The sequence below is a fragment of the Arctopsyche grandis genome, chromosome 11 (genome assembly GCF_051622035.1).
Source record: "Arctopsyche grandis isolate Sample6627 chromosome 11, ASM5162203v2, whole genome shotgun sequence".
NCBI classification, from domain to species: Eukaryota; Metazoa; Arthropoda; class Insecta; order Trichoptera; family Hydropsychidae; genus Arctopsyche; species Arctopsyche grandis.
The window spans coordinates 552,692-570,017 of NC_135365.1; the positions used below are offsets into that span (position 1 = coordinate 552,692).

At 37.2% G+C, this 17,326-nt stretch overlaps 3 protein-coding genes across 3 annotated transcripts in view; 2 read left to right on the forward strand and 1 right to left on the reverse strand.

Annotated features, from left to right (window-relative positions):
* Positions 1–17,326, forward strand: part of LOC143919074 (semaphorin-2A-like) — a 401,435-nt gene that overhangs the window by 375,934 nt on the left and 8,175 nt on the right. The window contains exon 5 of the mRNA XM_077441259.1: positions 16,473–16,743. Coding sequence (XP_077297385.1) covers positions 16,473–16,743 — 271 coding nt within the window. The remainder of the gene's footprint in view (positions 1–16,472; positions 16,744–17,326) is intronic.
* LOC143919058 (uncharacterized) overlaps positions 717–17,326 on the forward strand; it is a 67,253-nt gene continuing 50,643 nt past the window's right edge. The window contains exon 1 of the mRNA XM_077441240.1: positions 717–7,245. Coding sequence (XP_077297366.1) covers positions 717–5,978 — 5,262 coding nt within the window. The 3' untranslated portion in view covers positions 5,979–7,245. The remainder of the gene's footprint in view (positions 7,246–17,326) is intronic.
* Positions 7,497–15,087, reverse strand: LOC143919060 (uncharacterized). Its single transcript, XM_077441242.1, has 2 exons — positions 14,705–15,087; positions 7,497–14,578 (listed from the first exon to the last, which is right to left on the reverse strand). Exon 2 carries the CDS (start codon positions 14,001–14,003, stop codon positions 8,742–8,744), a length of 5,262 nt encoding a protein of 1,753 aa, XP_077297368.1. The 5' UTR covers positions 14,004–14,578; positions 14,705–15,087; the 3' UTR covers positions 7,497–8,741.

The following is a 17,326-nucleotide window of genomic DNA, read 5'->3' on the forward strand; positions in this document are numbered from 1 at the left end:
ACTTGTAGCCCCAAAGTGGATTAAATCAAGTACATACCGGTATATTCATATCGGTAGATCTTTGTTTCTTAATGTGTGTAGAAACACCCTCCCCCCCCCCCCTTCCACGATAAATGTGGAATTATACTTGTAGCCCCAAAGTGGCTTAAACCAAGTACATACCGGTATATTCATAGCGGTAGATCTTTGTTTCTTAATGTGTGTAGAAACACCCTCCCCCCCCCCCCTTCCACGATAAATGTGGAATTATACTTGTAGCCCCAAAGTGGCTTAAACCAAGTACATACCGGTATATTCATATCGGTAGATCTTTGTTTCTTAATGTGTGTAGAAACACCCTCCCCCCCCCCCCCTTCCACGATAAATGTGGAATTACACTTGTAGCCCCAAAGTGGATTAAATCAAGTACATACCGGCATATTCATACATCGGTAGATCTCTTTGTTTCATAATGTGTGATGAAACAGTGGTGATTTAAAATAAATCACAAGACTTGTAGCCCCAAAGTGGTTTAAATCAAGCACCCACCAATTTAGGGTTGTTATTTCTTCCAAAATATGTTGGATAGATTCTGGTGATAATAGTTAAAGTAGAATATTAAGATTCACGGTGAATCATTGAATATTATTACCTTATCTCTACGAATAGTTCAATTGACAGCTATAGTAGAGAATAACTGTATTTATGAGACGAAATAGTGCAACTTTCTGAAACAAATGTCAAGTGCTGAAAACGAGGAAATAGAAGCTTCGACTTCCCAGTCGCATAAAGGTCGAAATCCAACTAGGGACGTAGAACCTATTAGAGACAGGTCAAGCTCTAGAATACATCAGACTCGAAGTCAGACTCAATCGATAAAAACATTAGCGAAAGAAAATAAAGTAGAAGTTACAATGACGTCAATAGAATTAAGGTATTCGGGCGCGTTTAAAAGACTACAGGAGAAAATAGACAGAATCTCCGAAATAAATGAAGGACAGTATCAATTTATTGAAAAAGCATACGACTATCTCCAAAAACTCCATTATGAGTATTTAGACAACATCACAGATATAGAGCAGGCGGATCAAATAGACGAAGAGTTCTACATAATCACAATGACAATTCAAAATCTTAAAGCAGCATTAGAGAGACAATCCATTCAAGATTGTAAACTGAAGGTAGAGCAAGCAACAATTAAATTTGCTAGAGATAAGTTACCGACGTTAACCATTCCCACATTTCAGGGAGATCCATCTGAATGGCAATCGTTTCAACAAGCTTTTAAGAATATAATAGGAAACAAAACGGAATATTCGAATGTCACGAAATTGCAATATTTGCATCAATCCTTAATCGGTCCCGCTTTGGCAGCTGTATCAGGTTTAGATATTAGCTCAGACAATTACGAAATAGCTTGGAGTATTTTAGACAAGCAATATAATTTACCAAGACTTAATCTCAAAACTAGGATTAATTCACTTTGTGACTTAAAATTAATCACAAGAGAATCACATATCGAATTGAGAAATCTATTGAATCAGGTAACAGTGTGTATTAAAAACATTGAATCGTTGGGTTACGCGAGAGAAATTTTAGATCCATGGGTAACATGTTTAGTTATAAGGAAATTACCTTTTAATATAGTAAGAGACTGGGAAATATCGCTGGTTAGCAGAGAAATGCCACCATATGAAAGTTTAGAGACATTCTTGCAGAATAGATGTAATGTATTACAATCTACTGCATCTGTAACTACGGTGAAGGAATTCCCTCATAGTCGTCAAAGAATCATGAGAACTCATGTCGCGAACAAAAACCCATCAAGTAAGGTAAACGCATGCGCATTCTGTCGAAATAATCATTTCATAGGCAAATGTGATAAATTCAAAGCAAAATCCAGTATGGAAAGAAATGAATTCGTTAAATCTAATAACATGTGTTTTAAATGTTTAAATTCATCGCATAAGATAACAAATTGCAAGTCTAACTATAATTGCTTAAGGTGCAAACAAAACCATCACACTTTGTTGCATCAGGACGATACATTTAGTTCCAATAATACGGGAAGGAAGTCAATTAATGCTCATTCTACTTATTTCTCTCAAAGGGAGATAATTTTACCGACGGTACAAGTAGACATTATAACGTCCAATGGAACGGTCGTTAAGGGTCGCACATTATTAGATTCCGGCTCACAAGTCAACTATGTTACCACATCTTTCGCTAAGAAGAATAACTTCAAATTAGAGAAAATCTCTCAAAAAATTGTAGGTATCGCTAATCAAGAAAGTAGCATTCGTCACATCACCAAGGTGACCATAAGGTCTTCAACCACTAATTACTCAACCAAAGTGTTGTGTTTGGTATTACCAGAAATTACTGGCGAAATTCCAACTGTGAAACTGGATCAACAGTTAATTTCAATACCAGCGGGAATCAAGTTATCAGATCCCCTTTGGAATAAACCGACGCCAATCGATTTATTGCTCGGCGCCGAGATTTGCGTTCATGCTATGAAAGCAGGAACCATCCAGTTAGGAAAAGGTATGCCTATCTTAAAGGATACCGAATTCGGATGGACAATAGTTGGTCCATATCCCGAAGTAAATAATGCTCCAGGGAAGAGCCACATAGGCTTAAGTCAATTAGACAGTCACATTCAAAACTTTTGGATGATAGACCAGGTTCCTATGGTAAAGCATCAATCTCTTGAGGAGAAAAGATGTGAGGAACATTTCCAAGCACACACATCACGAGATAAAAACGGTAGATTTTGTGTAGCTTTACCATATAAAAATTCCCCGGTAGTATTAGGAAGTTCATTGCACATTGCGGAGAAAAGACACAAAACTTTGGAAAGACGTTTTTTAGCCAATAATAATTTAAAAATGGAATACAATAAAGTTTTAGAAGAGTACATAAATTTAGGACATATGTCAGAGTGTGAACCTCCGGAGGCACATGAGGTTCATTGTTATTTACCTCATCACGTCGTGGTTAAGGAGTCTAGCCTTACCACTAAATATCGTGTAGTTTTTGATGCGTCCGCAAAGACAACGTCTAATATCTCACTAAATAATATTTTGATGGTGGGACCTAATGTCCAATCAGATTTGTTAAGTTTACTACTCAACTTTCGACTCCATAAATACGTGATTACTGCGGATATTAAGCAGATGTACCGACAGATTCAAATAGCAGAGAAAAATAAAAATGTACAACGAATCATTTGGCGAACAGATCCCCAGAGTAAATTCAAGCATTACAAGCTTAATACAGTAACATTCGGAACTGCTTCAGCCCCATTTTTAGCTACTAGATGTCTAAATCAGTTAGCAGAGGAGAATAGAAACAAATATCCCATCGCTAGTAAAGTGATCGAACGTGATTTTTATGTTGATGATTTGCTCACGGGAACTAATACTATTGAAGCTGGTAAATTATTAAAGGTTCAACTGGAAACCATATTATTATCAGCCGGTATGCCCTTAAGCAAATGGACATCGAACAACTCCGATATAATCACGGATGTTAAAGCTGACGATTGTTCAGATTTTAACTTCTCTAACGAATCACACAAAACTTTAGGTTTATTTTGGAAACCGCGGGAAGACGTTTTTGTATTTAAGGTTCAAACCGAAGTCGAGACTGAAAATATAACAAAAAGAAACTTTTTATCAGTAATTAGTCAGATCTTCGACCCATTAGGACTATTATCTCCATTGTTAATTAATTATAAGATATTAATGCAATCTGTCTGGCAACAAACCATTGGTTGGGATGAATTCATTCCTCAGACAATCTTCAAAAAATGGAAAGATTGTCAATTATCCAATACAGTCATGAAACTTTATAAAATTCCTAGATTGATAATACTAAATAATGTCATTAATATACAGGCACACGGATTTTGTGACGCATCCGAGAAAGCTTATGGTGCTTGTATTTATGTAAAATGTACTGATCAATTGGGAAATTCCAAATGTCATCTTGTGTGTTCTCGTTCGAGAGTCGCTCCGCTCAGTTTTGTAACTATTCCGCGTTTAGAGCTGTGCTCCGCTATGTTATTATCAAAGTTAATGAAGTCAACAATAGACCAATTAACAATTCATATTAATGAAAAATATTATTGGACGGATTCAACCGTCGCATTGCATTGGATTAGAGGAGAGTCATGTAAATGGACCACCTTCGTTGCCAATCGAGTGGCCGAAATCCAATCAATATCTCAACCCATTGAGTGGTACCATGTCTCCTCTACAGACAATCCAGCAGATTTAATTTCTCGAGGGACTCAACCATCAGAATTAAATCATAATTCGTTATGGTGGGACGGCCCTAGTTGGTTGAAATTAGACGAATCACGATGGCCTCGAAGACCTCCTGAGATCACAATAGATCTTCCAGAGAGAAGGGTAGTCACTAACGCTACCCTTGTGAGGGAAAATAATTGGATAGATAAACATTCTCATCTTCCAAGACTCCTTCGAGTTTTATCATATGTTCGTCGGCCACTAAGGAATAAACAATTAAACGTTAAAGAAAATAACGAACCGTCCGCTTTAGAATTAAAGGATGCTTTAAATAATTTGATAAGGTTATCGCAAATGGAATCATTTCCATTGGAATATCGTTTGCTGAGCAAGGGACATCCAATTCCCAGTAGCAGTAAATTAGCTAAATTGTCCCCTCTATTCCATGAGAATTTAATTTGTGTTGGAAGTAGACTTCCTCTGGGAACAACTCTATCAACGTCACCCATTATCTTGTCAAATAAGCATAAACTTACACACATGATTGTCCGAGATGCGCACTTGAAATATATTCACTTGGGTACTCAAGCCTTACTGTCGTTATTGCGGCAGACCTATTGGCCATTGGCCGGACATAATACTGTCAAAGGAGTGGTGCGTTCATGTGTCATTTGTTTCAGAAATAAACCACTGTCACACAATAGATTAATGGGATTGCTCCCGCTTGAACGTACCACTGCGAATTTTCCTTTCAGTCATGTGGGGATAGATTTCGCAGGACCTTTTCCTGTGAAGAGTGGTTGCAATAAGAATTCTAAGATAATTAAGGGTTACGTTTGTGTCTTTGTGTGTTTTTCCAGTAAGGCAGTTCACTTGGAACTTGTCGGAGACTTAACGAGTTCAAATTTCTTAAATTGTTTAAGAAGATTCGTAGCCAGACGTGGCAGGCCCAATACGATATATTCCGACAATGCTACTAATTTTGTCGGTGCAAGTCGTGAACTCGTTAATTTAGTAAAATTAATTTACGAACGTCCTCATGAGGAGAAGCTACTACGGTATGTAGCCTCCGAAGGGATTCGTTGGAAGTTTAACCCGCCAAGGGCGCCTCACATGGGAGGGCTGTGGGAAGCAGCGGTTAAATCCATGAAGATTCATTTAAACAAGGTGTTAAAGGCCACCACCTTAAATTTCGAATCATTTTGTACGGTATTGACTCAAATAGAAGCTTGCATGAATTCCCGTCCTCTTAGTCCCTTGTCTTCGGATCCACTAGACCTTTTACCCCTCACACCTGGACATTTCTTAATTGGCAGATCCTTACTCGCTCTTCCAATGGAGGTTAAATATAACACTAATGTCCATGCCAATCTGCTTCAGATACAATTGACCACAGCAGCATTTTGGAAACGTTGGTCGGCGGAATATTTACATTCTTTGCAGTTACGACACAAATGGAAGAAGGACTCGAGCAACAATCTGAGTGTGGGTCAAATGGTCCTGTTAAAGGAGGAACACATGCTGCCAACCCGATGGGTCTTGGGTCGAGTCACTAAATTGTATCCCGGACCAGATGGCAGAGTTCGAGTCGTCGACGTCTTTACTGCCAGCGGAGAGTTTCGTCGGTCCAGTCATCTAGTGGCGCCATTGCCGATTCTACCACAAGGACCACTTGACAGGAAGGAAGATCAGCAAGAGGGAGGAGAAACAGCAGCTTCAATTCCGTCAACTTCGGTAGCTTAGTTTAACCCGAAGACACTACCCCCAACTCATATTACTTATTAGATGTAATCATGAGTTTAAATCATTCAATGTTAATAGTAGTACTCCGTAATTCACTTTAATTGTGTTGTGTGTATAATTTAAGCTATTTTCATTTTAACATTCGGCAGTATATATCTCCGAATTTAATCTAATCATTTTGTCTTTATAATATAAGACTTGTCTCATGTCATCACTCGGAAGGATTATATCCGAGTTTAAAATAAACTGTTCAAATTTGACAGTTAAAATTAGATTCATGATTTGTTAATGTTAGTCTCCAAGCCACACTTAATGGAGCATCTTAAATTATTTCATGTCTACTTAATTATAACCTGCCGGGAGTCATCCGCAGGTCTTATGTTTCTTGTTATGAAAACATAAGTTAACTCTTACTGTTTATAGTATTTATGTGAATCATAGAATAAGTAAATATTATAATACTGAACATTTCGATGTTTAACGTAGAGACATCTATAATCATAGTTCGCCTTCATTTCCTGCTTGTAGGAATGAATGAATGACTTTCCAATTTACTTTTAATTTAGCAATGTTTGTGCTACTTGTTGATGAAATCAAGTTAACTTAGGAGCATTACACTCACTAATTAAGTTTAGTTGATCGGTAATAGCTGATCTGTCTTGACAACTGTAACAGTGTCAACATTGTATTGTCTAAGTTAACATCAAGATGAGGAATGCTTAAGTTTTAAACCATATACAGTCCACTCTCTCTTCTTTAAAGTAAACTTATCTTGTAATGCTTATTCACAGCTTCAAAGGAGATTTCAAAAATTTTAATGTAAATAGAAACAACATTCACCAGAGGTATACCTATAAGTTGAAATATTACTGAACCAATAAATTGATTTTATCCTCACACTGGATGAGGCAAAGGTTTCATTATTCACCCTCTATTTTAATTATTTTAAGAGCTATGATTTATTGTAAACGACTCGTCAGTAATGCTGTAACTCTGTAGAATAACTGTATTGTTCAACAGTTTTCCTATGTGGGACTATGTTCCGACTTTTGTAATGACGTGTGGCAAACAGTCTTATTAACTGATTGTCGATTGGCATTATTGACGAGTTGGCATTAGTGTCGGCCCAAGCGGAAATACGCGACGGTCGACAGAGTTCGAGCAGACGGCGTTCGGACAACTTGTGTTCCGTACGCTCCGCTGAACCACCACGTGCAAATTTTACATTTCAATAAACTACATCAAACCATTATCGAAGTCTTTTCCAGTTGTATAGACTATATCTGTGTATGTATACATGTTCGAGTCCATATATAATATTAACAAGCGGAATATCAAACTCGGCTTGACCACACACTTGACACTTAAAGATATGGCCTGTTCATATGAAAAGAATATTCGCAAAATTTCACAACAGACCAAAGTTCTCTTTAACCGAATTGAACATGTTTGGTGCGAATTCATGGACACGATATAAAAATTCAGATGTAACTAACCTGGAAAAGACTTCGATAATGGTTTGATGTAGTTTATTGAAATGTAAAATTTGCACGTGGTGGTTCAGCGGAGCGTACGGAACACAAGCTGTCCGTACGCCGTCTGCTCGAACTCTGTCGACCGTCGCGTATTTCCGCTTGGGCCGACACTAATGCCAACTCGTCAATAATGCCAATCGACAATCAGTTAATAAGACTGTTTGCCACACGTCATTACAAAAGTCGGAACATAGTCCCACATAGGAAAACTGTTGAACAATACAGTTATTCTACAGAGTTACAGCATTACTGACGAGTCGTTTACAATAAATCATAGCTCTTAAAATAATTAAATAGAGGGTGAATAATGAAACCTTTGCCTCATCCAGTGTGAGGATAAAATCAATTTATTGGTTCAGTAATATTTCAACTTATAGGTATACCTCTGGTGAATGTTGTTTCTATTTACATTAAAATTTTTGAAATCTCCTTTGAAGCTGTGAATAAGCATTACAAGATAAGTTTACTTTAAAGAAGAGAGAGTGGACTGTATATGGTTTAAAACTTAAGCATTCCTCATCTTGATGTTAACTTAGACAATACAATGTTGACACTGTTACAGTTGTCAAGACAGATCAGCTATTACCGATCAACTAAACTTGATTAGTGAGTGTAATGCTCCTAAGTTAACTTGATTTCATCAACAAGTAGCACAAACATTGCTAAATTAAAAGTAAATTGGAAAGTCATTCATTCATTCCTACAAGCAGGAAATGAAGGCGAACTATGATTATAGATGTCTCTACGTTAAACATCGAAATGTTCAGTATTATAATATTTACTTATTCTATGATTCACATAAATACTATAAACAGTAAGAGTTAACTTATGTTTTCATAACAAGAAACATAAGACCTGCGGATGACTCCCGGCAGGTTATAATTAAGTAGACATGAAATAATTTAAGATGCTCCATTAAGTGTGGCTTGGAGACTAACATTAACAAATCATGAATCTAATTTTAACTGTCAAATTTGAACAGTTTATTTTAAACTCGGATATAATCCTTCCGAGTGATGACATGAGACAAGTCTTATATTATAAAGACAAAATGATTAGATTAAATTCGGAGATATATACTGCCGAATGTTAAAATGAAAATAGCTTAAATTATACACACAACACAATTAAAGTGAATTACGGAGTACTACTATTAACATTGAATGATTTAAACTCATGATTACATCTAATAAGTAATATGAGTTGGGGGTAGTGTCTTCGGGTTAAACTAAGCTACCGAAGTTGACGGAATTGAAGCTGCTGTTTCTCCTCCCTCTTGCTGATCTTCCTTCCTGTCAAGTGGTCCTTGTGGTAGAATCGGCAATGGCGCCACTAGATGACTGGACCGACGAAACTCTCCGCTGGCAGTAAAGACGTCGACGACTCGAACTCTGCCATCTGGTCCGGGATACAATTTAGTGACTCGACCCAAGACCCATCGGGTTGGCAGCATGTGTTCCTCCTTTAACAGAACCATTTGACCCACACTCAGATTGTTGCTCGAGTCCTTCTTCCATTTGTGTCGTAACTGCAAAGAATGTAAATATTCCGCCGACCAACGTTTCCAAAATGCTGCTGTGGTCAATTGTATCTGAAGCAGATTGGCATGGACATTAGTGTTATATTTAACCTCCATTGGAAGAGCGAGTAAGGATCTGCCAATTAAGAAATGTCCAGGTGTGAGGGGTAAAAGGTCTAGTGGATCCGAAGACAAGGGACTAAGAGGACGGGAATTCATGCAAGCTTCTATTTGAGTCAATACCGTACAAAATGATTCGAAATTTAAGGTGGTGGCCTTTAACACCTTGTTTAAATGAATCTTCATGGATTTAACCGCTGCTTCCCACAGCCCTCCCATGTGAGGCGCCCTTGGCGGGTTAAACTTCCAACGAATCCCTTCGGAGGCTACATACCGTAGTAGCTTCTCCTCATGAGGACGTTCGTAAATTAATTTTACTAAATTAACGAGTTCACGACTTGCACCGACAAAATTAGTAGCATTGTCGGAATATATCGTATTGGGCCTGCCACGTCTGGCTACGAATCTTCTTAAACAATTTAAGAAATTTGAACTCGTTAAGTCTCCGACAAGTTCCAAGTGAACTGCCTTACTGGAAAAACACACAAAGACACAAACGTAACCCTTAATTATCTTAGAATTCTTATTGCAACCACTCTTCACAGGAAAAGGTCCTGCGAAATCTATCCCCACATGACTGAAAGGAAAATTCGCAGTGGTACGTTCAAGCGGGAGTAATCCCATTAATCTATTGTGTGACAGTGGTTTATTTCTGAAACAAATGACACATGAACGCACCACTCCTTTGACAGTATTATGTCCGGCCAATGGCCAATAGGTCTGCCGCAATAACGACAGTAAGGCTTGAGTACCCAAGTGAATATATTTCAAGTGCGCATCTCGGACAATCATGTGTGTAAGTTTATGCTTATTTGACAAGATAATGGGTGACGTTGATAGAGTTGTTCCCAGAGGAAGTCTACTTCCAACACAAATTAAATTCTCGTGGAATAGAGGGGACAATTTAGCTAATTTACTGCTACTGGGAATTGGATGTCCCTTGCTCAGCAAACGATATTCCAATGGAAATGATTCCATTTGCGATAACCTTATCAAATTATTTAAAGCATCTTTTAATTCTAAAGCGGACGGTTCGTTATTTTCTTTAACGTTTAATTGTTTATTCCTTAGTGGCCGACGAACATATGATAAAACTCGAAGGAGTCTTGGAAGATGAGAATGTTTATCTATCCAATTATTTTCCCTCACAAGGGTAGCGTTAGTGACTACCCTTCTCTCTGGAAGATCTATTGTGATCTCAGGAGGTCTTCGAGGCCATCGTGATTCGTCTAATTTCAACCAACTAGGGCCGTCCCACCATAACGAATTATGATTTAATTCTGATGGTTGAGTCCCTCGAGAAATTAAATCTGCTGGATTGTCTGTAGAGGAGACATGGTACCACTCAATGGGTTGAGATATTGATTGGATTTCGGCCACTCGATTGGCAACGAAGGTGGTCCATTTACATGACTCTCCTCTAATCCAATGCAATGCGACGGTTGAATCCGTCCAATAATATTTTTCATTAATATGAATTGTTAATTGGTCTATTGTTGACTTCATTAACTTTGATAATAACATAGCGGAGCACAGCTCTAAACGCGGAATAGTTACAAAACTGAGCGGAGCGACTCTCGAACGAGAACACACAAGATGACATTTGGAATTTCCCAATTGATCAGTACATTTTACATAAATACAAGCACCATAAGCTTTCTCGGATGCGTCACAAAATCCGTGTGCCTGTATATTAATGACATTATTTAGTATTATCAATCTAGGAATTTTATAAAGTTTCATGACTGTATTGGATAATTGACAATCTTTCCATTTTTTGAAGATTGTCTGAGGAATGAATTCATCCCAACCAATGGTTTGTTGCCAGACAGATTGCATTAATATCTTATAATTAATTAACAATGGAGATAATAGTCCTAATGGGTCGAAGATCTGACTAATTACTGATAAAAAGTTTCTTTTTGTTATATTTTCAGTCTCGACTTCGGTTTGAACCTTAAATACAAAAACGTCTTCCCGCGGTTTCCAAAATAAACCTAAAGTTTTGTGTGATTCGTTAGAGAAGTTAAAATCTGAACAATCGTCAGCTTTAACATCCGTGATTATATCGGAGTTGTTCGATGTCCATTTGCTTAAGGGCATACCGGCTGATGATAATATGGTTTCCAGTTGAACCTTTAATAATTTACCAGCTTCAATAGTATTAGTTCCCGTGAGCAAATCATCAACATAAAAATCACGTTCGATCACTTTACTAGCGATGGGATATTTGTTTCTATTCTCCTCTGCTAACTGATTTAGACATCTAGTAGCTAAAAATGGGGCTGAAGCAGTTCCGAATGTTACTGTATTAAGCTTGTAATGCTTGAATTTACTCTGGGGATCTGTTCGCCAAATGATTCGTTGTACATTTTTATTTTTCTCTGCTATTTGAATCTGTCGGTACATCTGCTTAATATCCGCAGTAATCACGTATTTATGGAGTCGAAAGTTGAGTAGTAAACTTAACAAATCTGATTGGACATTAGGTCCCACCATCAAAATATTATTTAGTGAGATATTAGACGTTGTCTTTGCGGACGCATCAAAAACTACACGATATTTAGTGGTAAGGCTAGACTCCTTAACCACGACGTGATGAGGTAAATAACAATGAACCTCATGTGCCTCCGGAGGTTCACACTCTGACATATGTCCTAAATTTATGTACTCTTCTAAAACTTTATTGTATTCCATTTTTAAATTATTATTGGCTAAAAAACGTCTTTCCAAAGTTTTGTGTCTTTTCTCCGCAATGTGTAATGAACTTCCTAATACTACCGGGGAATTTTTATATGGTAAAGCTACACAAAATCTACCGTTTTTATCTCGTGATGTGTGTGCTTGGAAATGTTCCTCACATCTTTTCTCCTCAAGAGATTGATGTTTTACCATAGGAACCTGGTCGATCATCCAAAAGTTTTGAATGTGACTGTCTAATTGACTTAAGCCTATGTGGCTCTTCCCTGGAGCATTATTTACTTCGGGATATGGACCAACTATTGTCCATCCGAATTCGGTATCCTTTAAGATAGGCATACCTTTTCCTAACTGGATGGTTCCTGCTTTCATAGCATGAACGCAAATCTCGGCGCCGAGCAAGAAATCGATTGGCGTCGGTTTATTCCAAAGGGGATCTGATAACTTGATTCCCGCTGGTATTGAAATTAACTGTTGATCCAGTTTCACAGTTGGAATTTCGCCAGTAATTTCTGGTAATACCAAACACAACACTTTGGTTGAGTAATTAGTGGTTGAAGACCTTATGGTCACCTTGGTGATGTGACGAATGCTACTTTCTTGATTAGCGATACCTACAATTTTTTGAGAGATTTTCTCTAACTTGAAGTTATTCTTCTTAGCGAAAGATGTGGTAACATAGTTGACTTGTGAGCCGGAATCTAATAATGTGCGACCCTTAACGACCGTTCCATTGGACGTTATAATGTCTACTTGTACCGTCGGTAAAATTATCTCCCTTTGAGAGAAATGAGTAGAATGAGCATTAATTGACTTCCTTCCCGTATTATTGGAACTAAATGTATCGTCCTGATGCAACAAAGTGTGATGGTTTTGTTTGCACCTTAAGCAATTATAGTTAGACTTGCAATTTGTTATCTTATGCGATGAATTTAAACATTTAAAACACATGTTATTAGATTTAACGAATTCATTTCTTTCCATACTGGATTTTGCTTTGAATTTATCACATTTGCCTATGAAATGATTATTTCGACAGAATGCGCATGCGTTTACCTTACTTGATGGGTTTTTGTTCGCGACATGAGTTCTCATGATTCTTTGACGACTATGAGGGAATTCCTTCACCGTAGTTACAGATGCAGTAGATTGTAATACATTACATCTATTCTGCAAGAATGTCTCTAAACTTTCATATGGTGGCATTTCTCTGCTAACCAGCGATATTTCCCAGTCTCTTACTATATTAAAAGGTAATTTCCTTAGAACTAAACATGTTACCCATGGATCTAAAATTTCTCTCGCGTAACCCAACGATTCAATGTTTTTAATACACACTGTTACCTGATTCAATAGATTTCTCAATTCGATATGTGATTCTCTTGTGATTAATTTTAAGTCACAAAGTGAATTAATCCTAGTTTTGAGATTAAGTCTTGGTAAATTATATTGCTTGTCTAAAATACTCCAAGCTATTTCGTAATTGTCTGAGCTAATATCTAAACCTGATACAGCTGCCAAAGCGGGACCGATTAAGGATTGATGCAAATATTGCAATTTCGTGACATTCGAATATTCCGTTTTGTTTCCTATTATATTCTTAAAAGCTTGTTGAAACGATTGCCATTCAGATGGATCTCCCTGAAATGTGGGAATGGTTAACGTCGGTAACTTATCTCTAGCAAATTTAATTGTTGCTTGCTCTACCTTTAGTTTACTATCTTGAAAGGATTGGCAATCTAATGCTGCTTTAAGATTTTTAACTGTTATTGTAATTGCATCGTACTCTTCGTCTATTTTGGCCGCTTTCGGTATGTCTGTAAGGTTATCTAAATACTCGTAATGGAGTTTTCGGACATAATCGTATGCTTCTTTAATGGTTTGATACTGTCCTTCATCTAATTCGGAGGATTTATCTATTTTTCCTTTTAGTCTTTGTACCGCGCCTGAATACCTTAATTCTATTGACGTCATTATGACTTCTACTTTATTTTCCTTCGCTAATATTTCTATCGATTGAGTCTGACTTCGAGTCTGATGTATTCTAGAGCTTGACCTGTCTCTAATAGGTTCTACGTCCCTAGTTGGATTTCGACCTTTATGCGACTTGGAAGTCGAAGCTTCTATTTCCTCGTTTTCAGCACTTGACATTTGTTTCAGAAAGTTGCACTATTTCGTCTCATAAATACAGTTGTTCTCTACTATAGCTGTCAATTGAACTATTCGTAGAGATAAGGTAATAATATTCAATGATTAACCGTGAATCTTAATATTCTACTTTAACTATTATCACCAGAATCTATCCAACATATTTTGGAAGAAATTACAACCCTAAATTGGTGGGTGCTTGATTTAAACCACTTTGGGGCTACAAGTCTTGTGATTTATTTTAAATCACCACTGTTTCATCACACATTATGAAACAAAGAGATCTACCGATGTATGAATATGCCGGTATGTACTTGATTTAATCCACTTTGGGGCTACAAGTGTAATTCCACATTTATCGTGGAAGGGGGGGGGGGGGAGGGTGTTTCTACACACATTAAGAAACAAAGATCTACCGATATGAATATACCGGTATGTACTTGGTTTAAGCCACTTTGGGGCTACAAGTATAATTCCACATTTATCGTGGAAGGGGGGGGGGGGAGGGTGTTTCTACACACATTAAGAAACAAAGATCTACCGCTATGAATATACCGGTATGTACTTGGTTTAAGCCACTTTGGGGCTACAAGTATAATTCCACATTTATCGTGGAAGGGGGGGGGGGGAGGGTGTTTCTACACACATTAAGAAACAAAGATCTACCGATATGAATATACCGGTATGTACTTGATTTAATCCACTTTGGGGCTACAAGTATAATTCTCCACGTGCTTTGCTAATTTTACACTACATCTGATTTTACACTTTTAATACGAAATTCGATGCGACCGATGAAACATTCCTTCGTAGCGCGATATTATTTTATACAATCGCGTTAATTAATTGTTATACTTTAAAACATATTTTAAAACTGACCTACCCACATGATTGCCTTTTGAACAGATTGCCTGAGATTGAATACATTCACTTACTTGAATATCCTTTACGATGTTTATGTGATCGTTCCGATAATTTTGGATTACCTCTGTGTCCCATGCGTCTTTGTAGGTTATGTTTTTATTTATATATTTTCTGCGTCAATCACGCGGTCATGTACCTCTGTACATCAATCAATATATTGCTGAAATAGAAGCAAACATGTTATTAGTATTGGAAAGGTATGGATGGTAACAAAGGAACGATACCGATTTCTTAATTGACATCCATTTTTTCTCGACCACGTTTTTTCCTATTGGTTTGTCCGTTTGGTGTTGTGGCCTAGGTTACTGGTGTCCGGTTCGAAGTGACCATCATGGAAAAGACTTCGATAATGGTTTGATGTAGTTTATTGAAATGTAAAATTTGCACGTGGTGGTTCAGCGGAGCGTACGGAACACAAGTTGTCCGTACGCCGTCTGCTCGAACTCTGTCGACCGTCGCGTATTTCCGCTTGGGCCGACACTAATGCCAACTCGTCAATAATGCCAATCGACAATCAGTTAATAAGACTGTTTGCCACACGTCATTACAAAAGTCGGAACATAACCCATGACATTATCCATGTATTTGAGGAATATAAGAAGATCAGAAAACAAAATTCGATAATTTAACATTCACACGTACCGGTTATGAAAGCATTTTCGCAAATTGAGTGCAAATGTAGGTAAATGTTACACAAGACAAAAATTCTACTTCCGGTTGTCGGATTTTGTTCGATTTTTTTATTACTTAAAATCACTATAATTATTATACACATTAAATATCAAGAAAATAAAAATAATTAAAAAGGTCAAATATTGTTTATAAAAAAATACTACTTCTGGTTTACGAATTCTGACCAAAACCTTATCAGCTCTAAGTTAGTACATAAAGAATACGAATATAAATTTTTAGCTTGATACGTTCAGGGGTGTGGAAAGAATCGTGGTCACATTTTTTTTTACTTTTCTAATAGGAAAAAATCCCACTTTCGGTTTATTAAATTTATTGATTTTTTTTTTATTTTCATCACATCGATACAATAATTTTATACTGGATTTTTTTCGTGAATAGCAAACATGTTAAAAGGGTCGAAAAAAATAGTGGAATAAAAATTGAACAAGAGTAAACCGCCACTACCGGTTGACGGATGCTGAAGGATGGTATTAAGCTTAAACTTTTAGATATGAAATTTCAATTCAATAAACCAAAATATTTCTGAGAAAAACATAAAAAAAGCCTCGATTCTCTAGAGTAGAAGTACTACTTCCGGTTCAGTTAATCGAATTTTTGCATCATCACTAGACTACGGGTAGAGAGCGTGCTTTTTCCAGGAATCGGGGCGGTTTGGCTCTATTTACAAAGCTAAAGTGCAAAAATAAAGGTTCGGCGAACCTTTAACAAAGCATTTACAACAATTGAACAATAAACGGCGCGCTTTGGGTCCGGAGTCTAATCATCACAAAACTATGTCGCATCATCACTAAATCTATTGTTAAAGTAATAAATTAGTTAAAAACCTTCTTTTCAATGCAATTCCTTAAATTTCAGTTGAATTTGACACATCTCCCGAGACACGAGTACATACCAGGAGTTGGTATGGGCATCGCAAAGTGCCCTTACGACCCAGCAGACAATTCCACGGCTGTTTGGGTATCGCATGGAAATCCTGGAGAACTTCCGGCTCTGTACGCCGGAACTAACGCGGAATTCACCCACGCAGATCCGGTCATCTTCCGAACAGACCTGTACGATCTGAATACCGGCAAAAAGTGGCACAACTACAAAAGGACCATCAAGTATGACTCCAAGTGGCTCGACAGTAAGTTTAGTCAAATTTAATCGAATAGGACACGTGGTAAGGTCAAAAAAATGAGATCAAAAATTCACATTCGTAAATGAAATCCTACGGTTATGAATTATTGGTATATATTGTTGTACACTATTATATAATATAATCTAAACGGCCGAGCGTTATCAGTGGAAACGGCAAGGAAACGTAGGCATTAATTAATTCTATTATATTTCCCTTACGCAACTATTTTGCCAGATAAGACGAGGCAACTGTCTTTGAATATTGATCAACGCGCGTTTAAGGGTTGTTTAGCGACGTGTTTAGACTCGAGATAACCCTCAAAATTCTAGCAATGTTTTGGGTCTACAACTATGTTCGATCTTTGAGGGTGTTAAATTTAATATCTGCAACGGGAAGTGTCTATTGAAAACGGTTTTCTATTATGTATATATATATATTGAACAATTGAATCAAATATTGTATATTTGGATTTGTATATATAACGGTCCTTATCTGTGGACGAAGTTGCTTGTAAAAGTCAGAGGTTATTCCATGTATAAAGACCTAGCCCCACTCGTCTAAAAAGTAAAGACCGGTACGCGATTCTATC

Excerpts from the sequence above, each read along its gene's own strand:
- LOC143919060 (XM_077441242.1), bottom strand. The coding sequence starts at position 14,003 with ATGTCAAGTGCTGAAAACGAGGAAATAGAAGCTTCGACTTCCAAGTCG.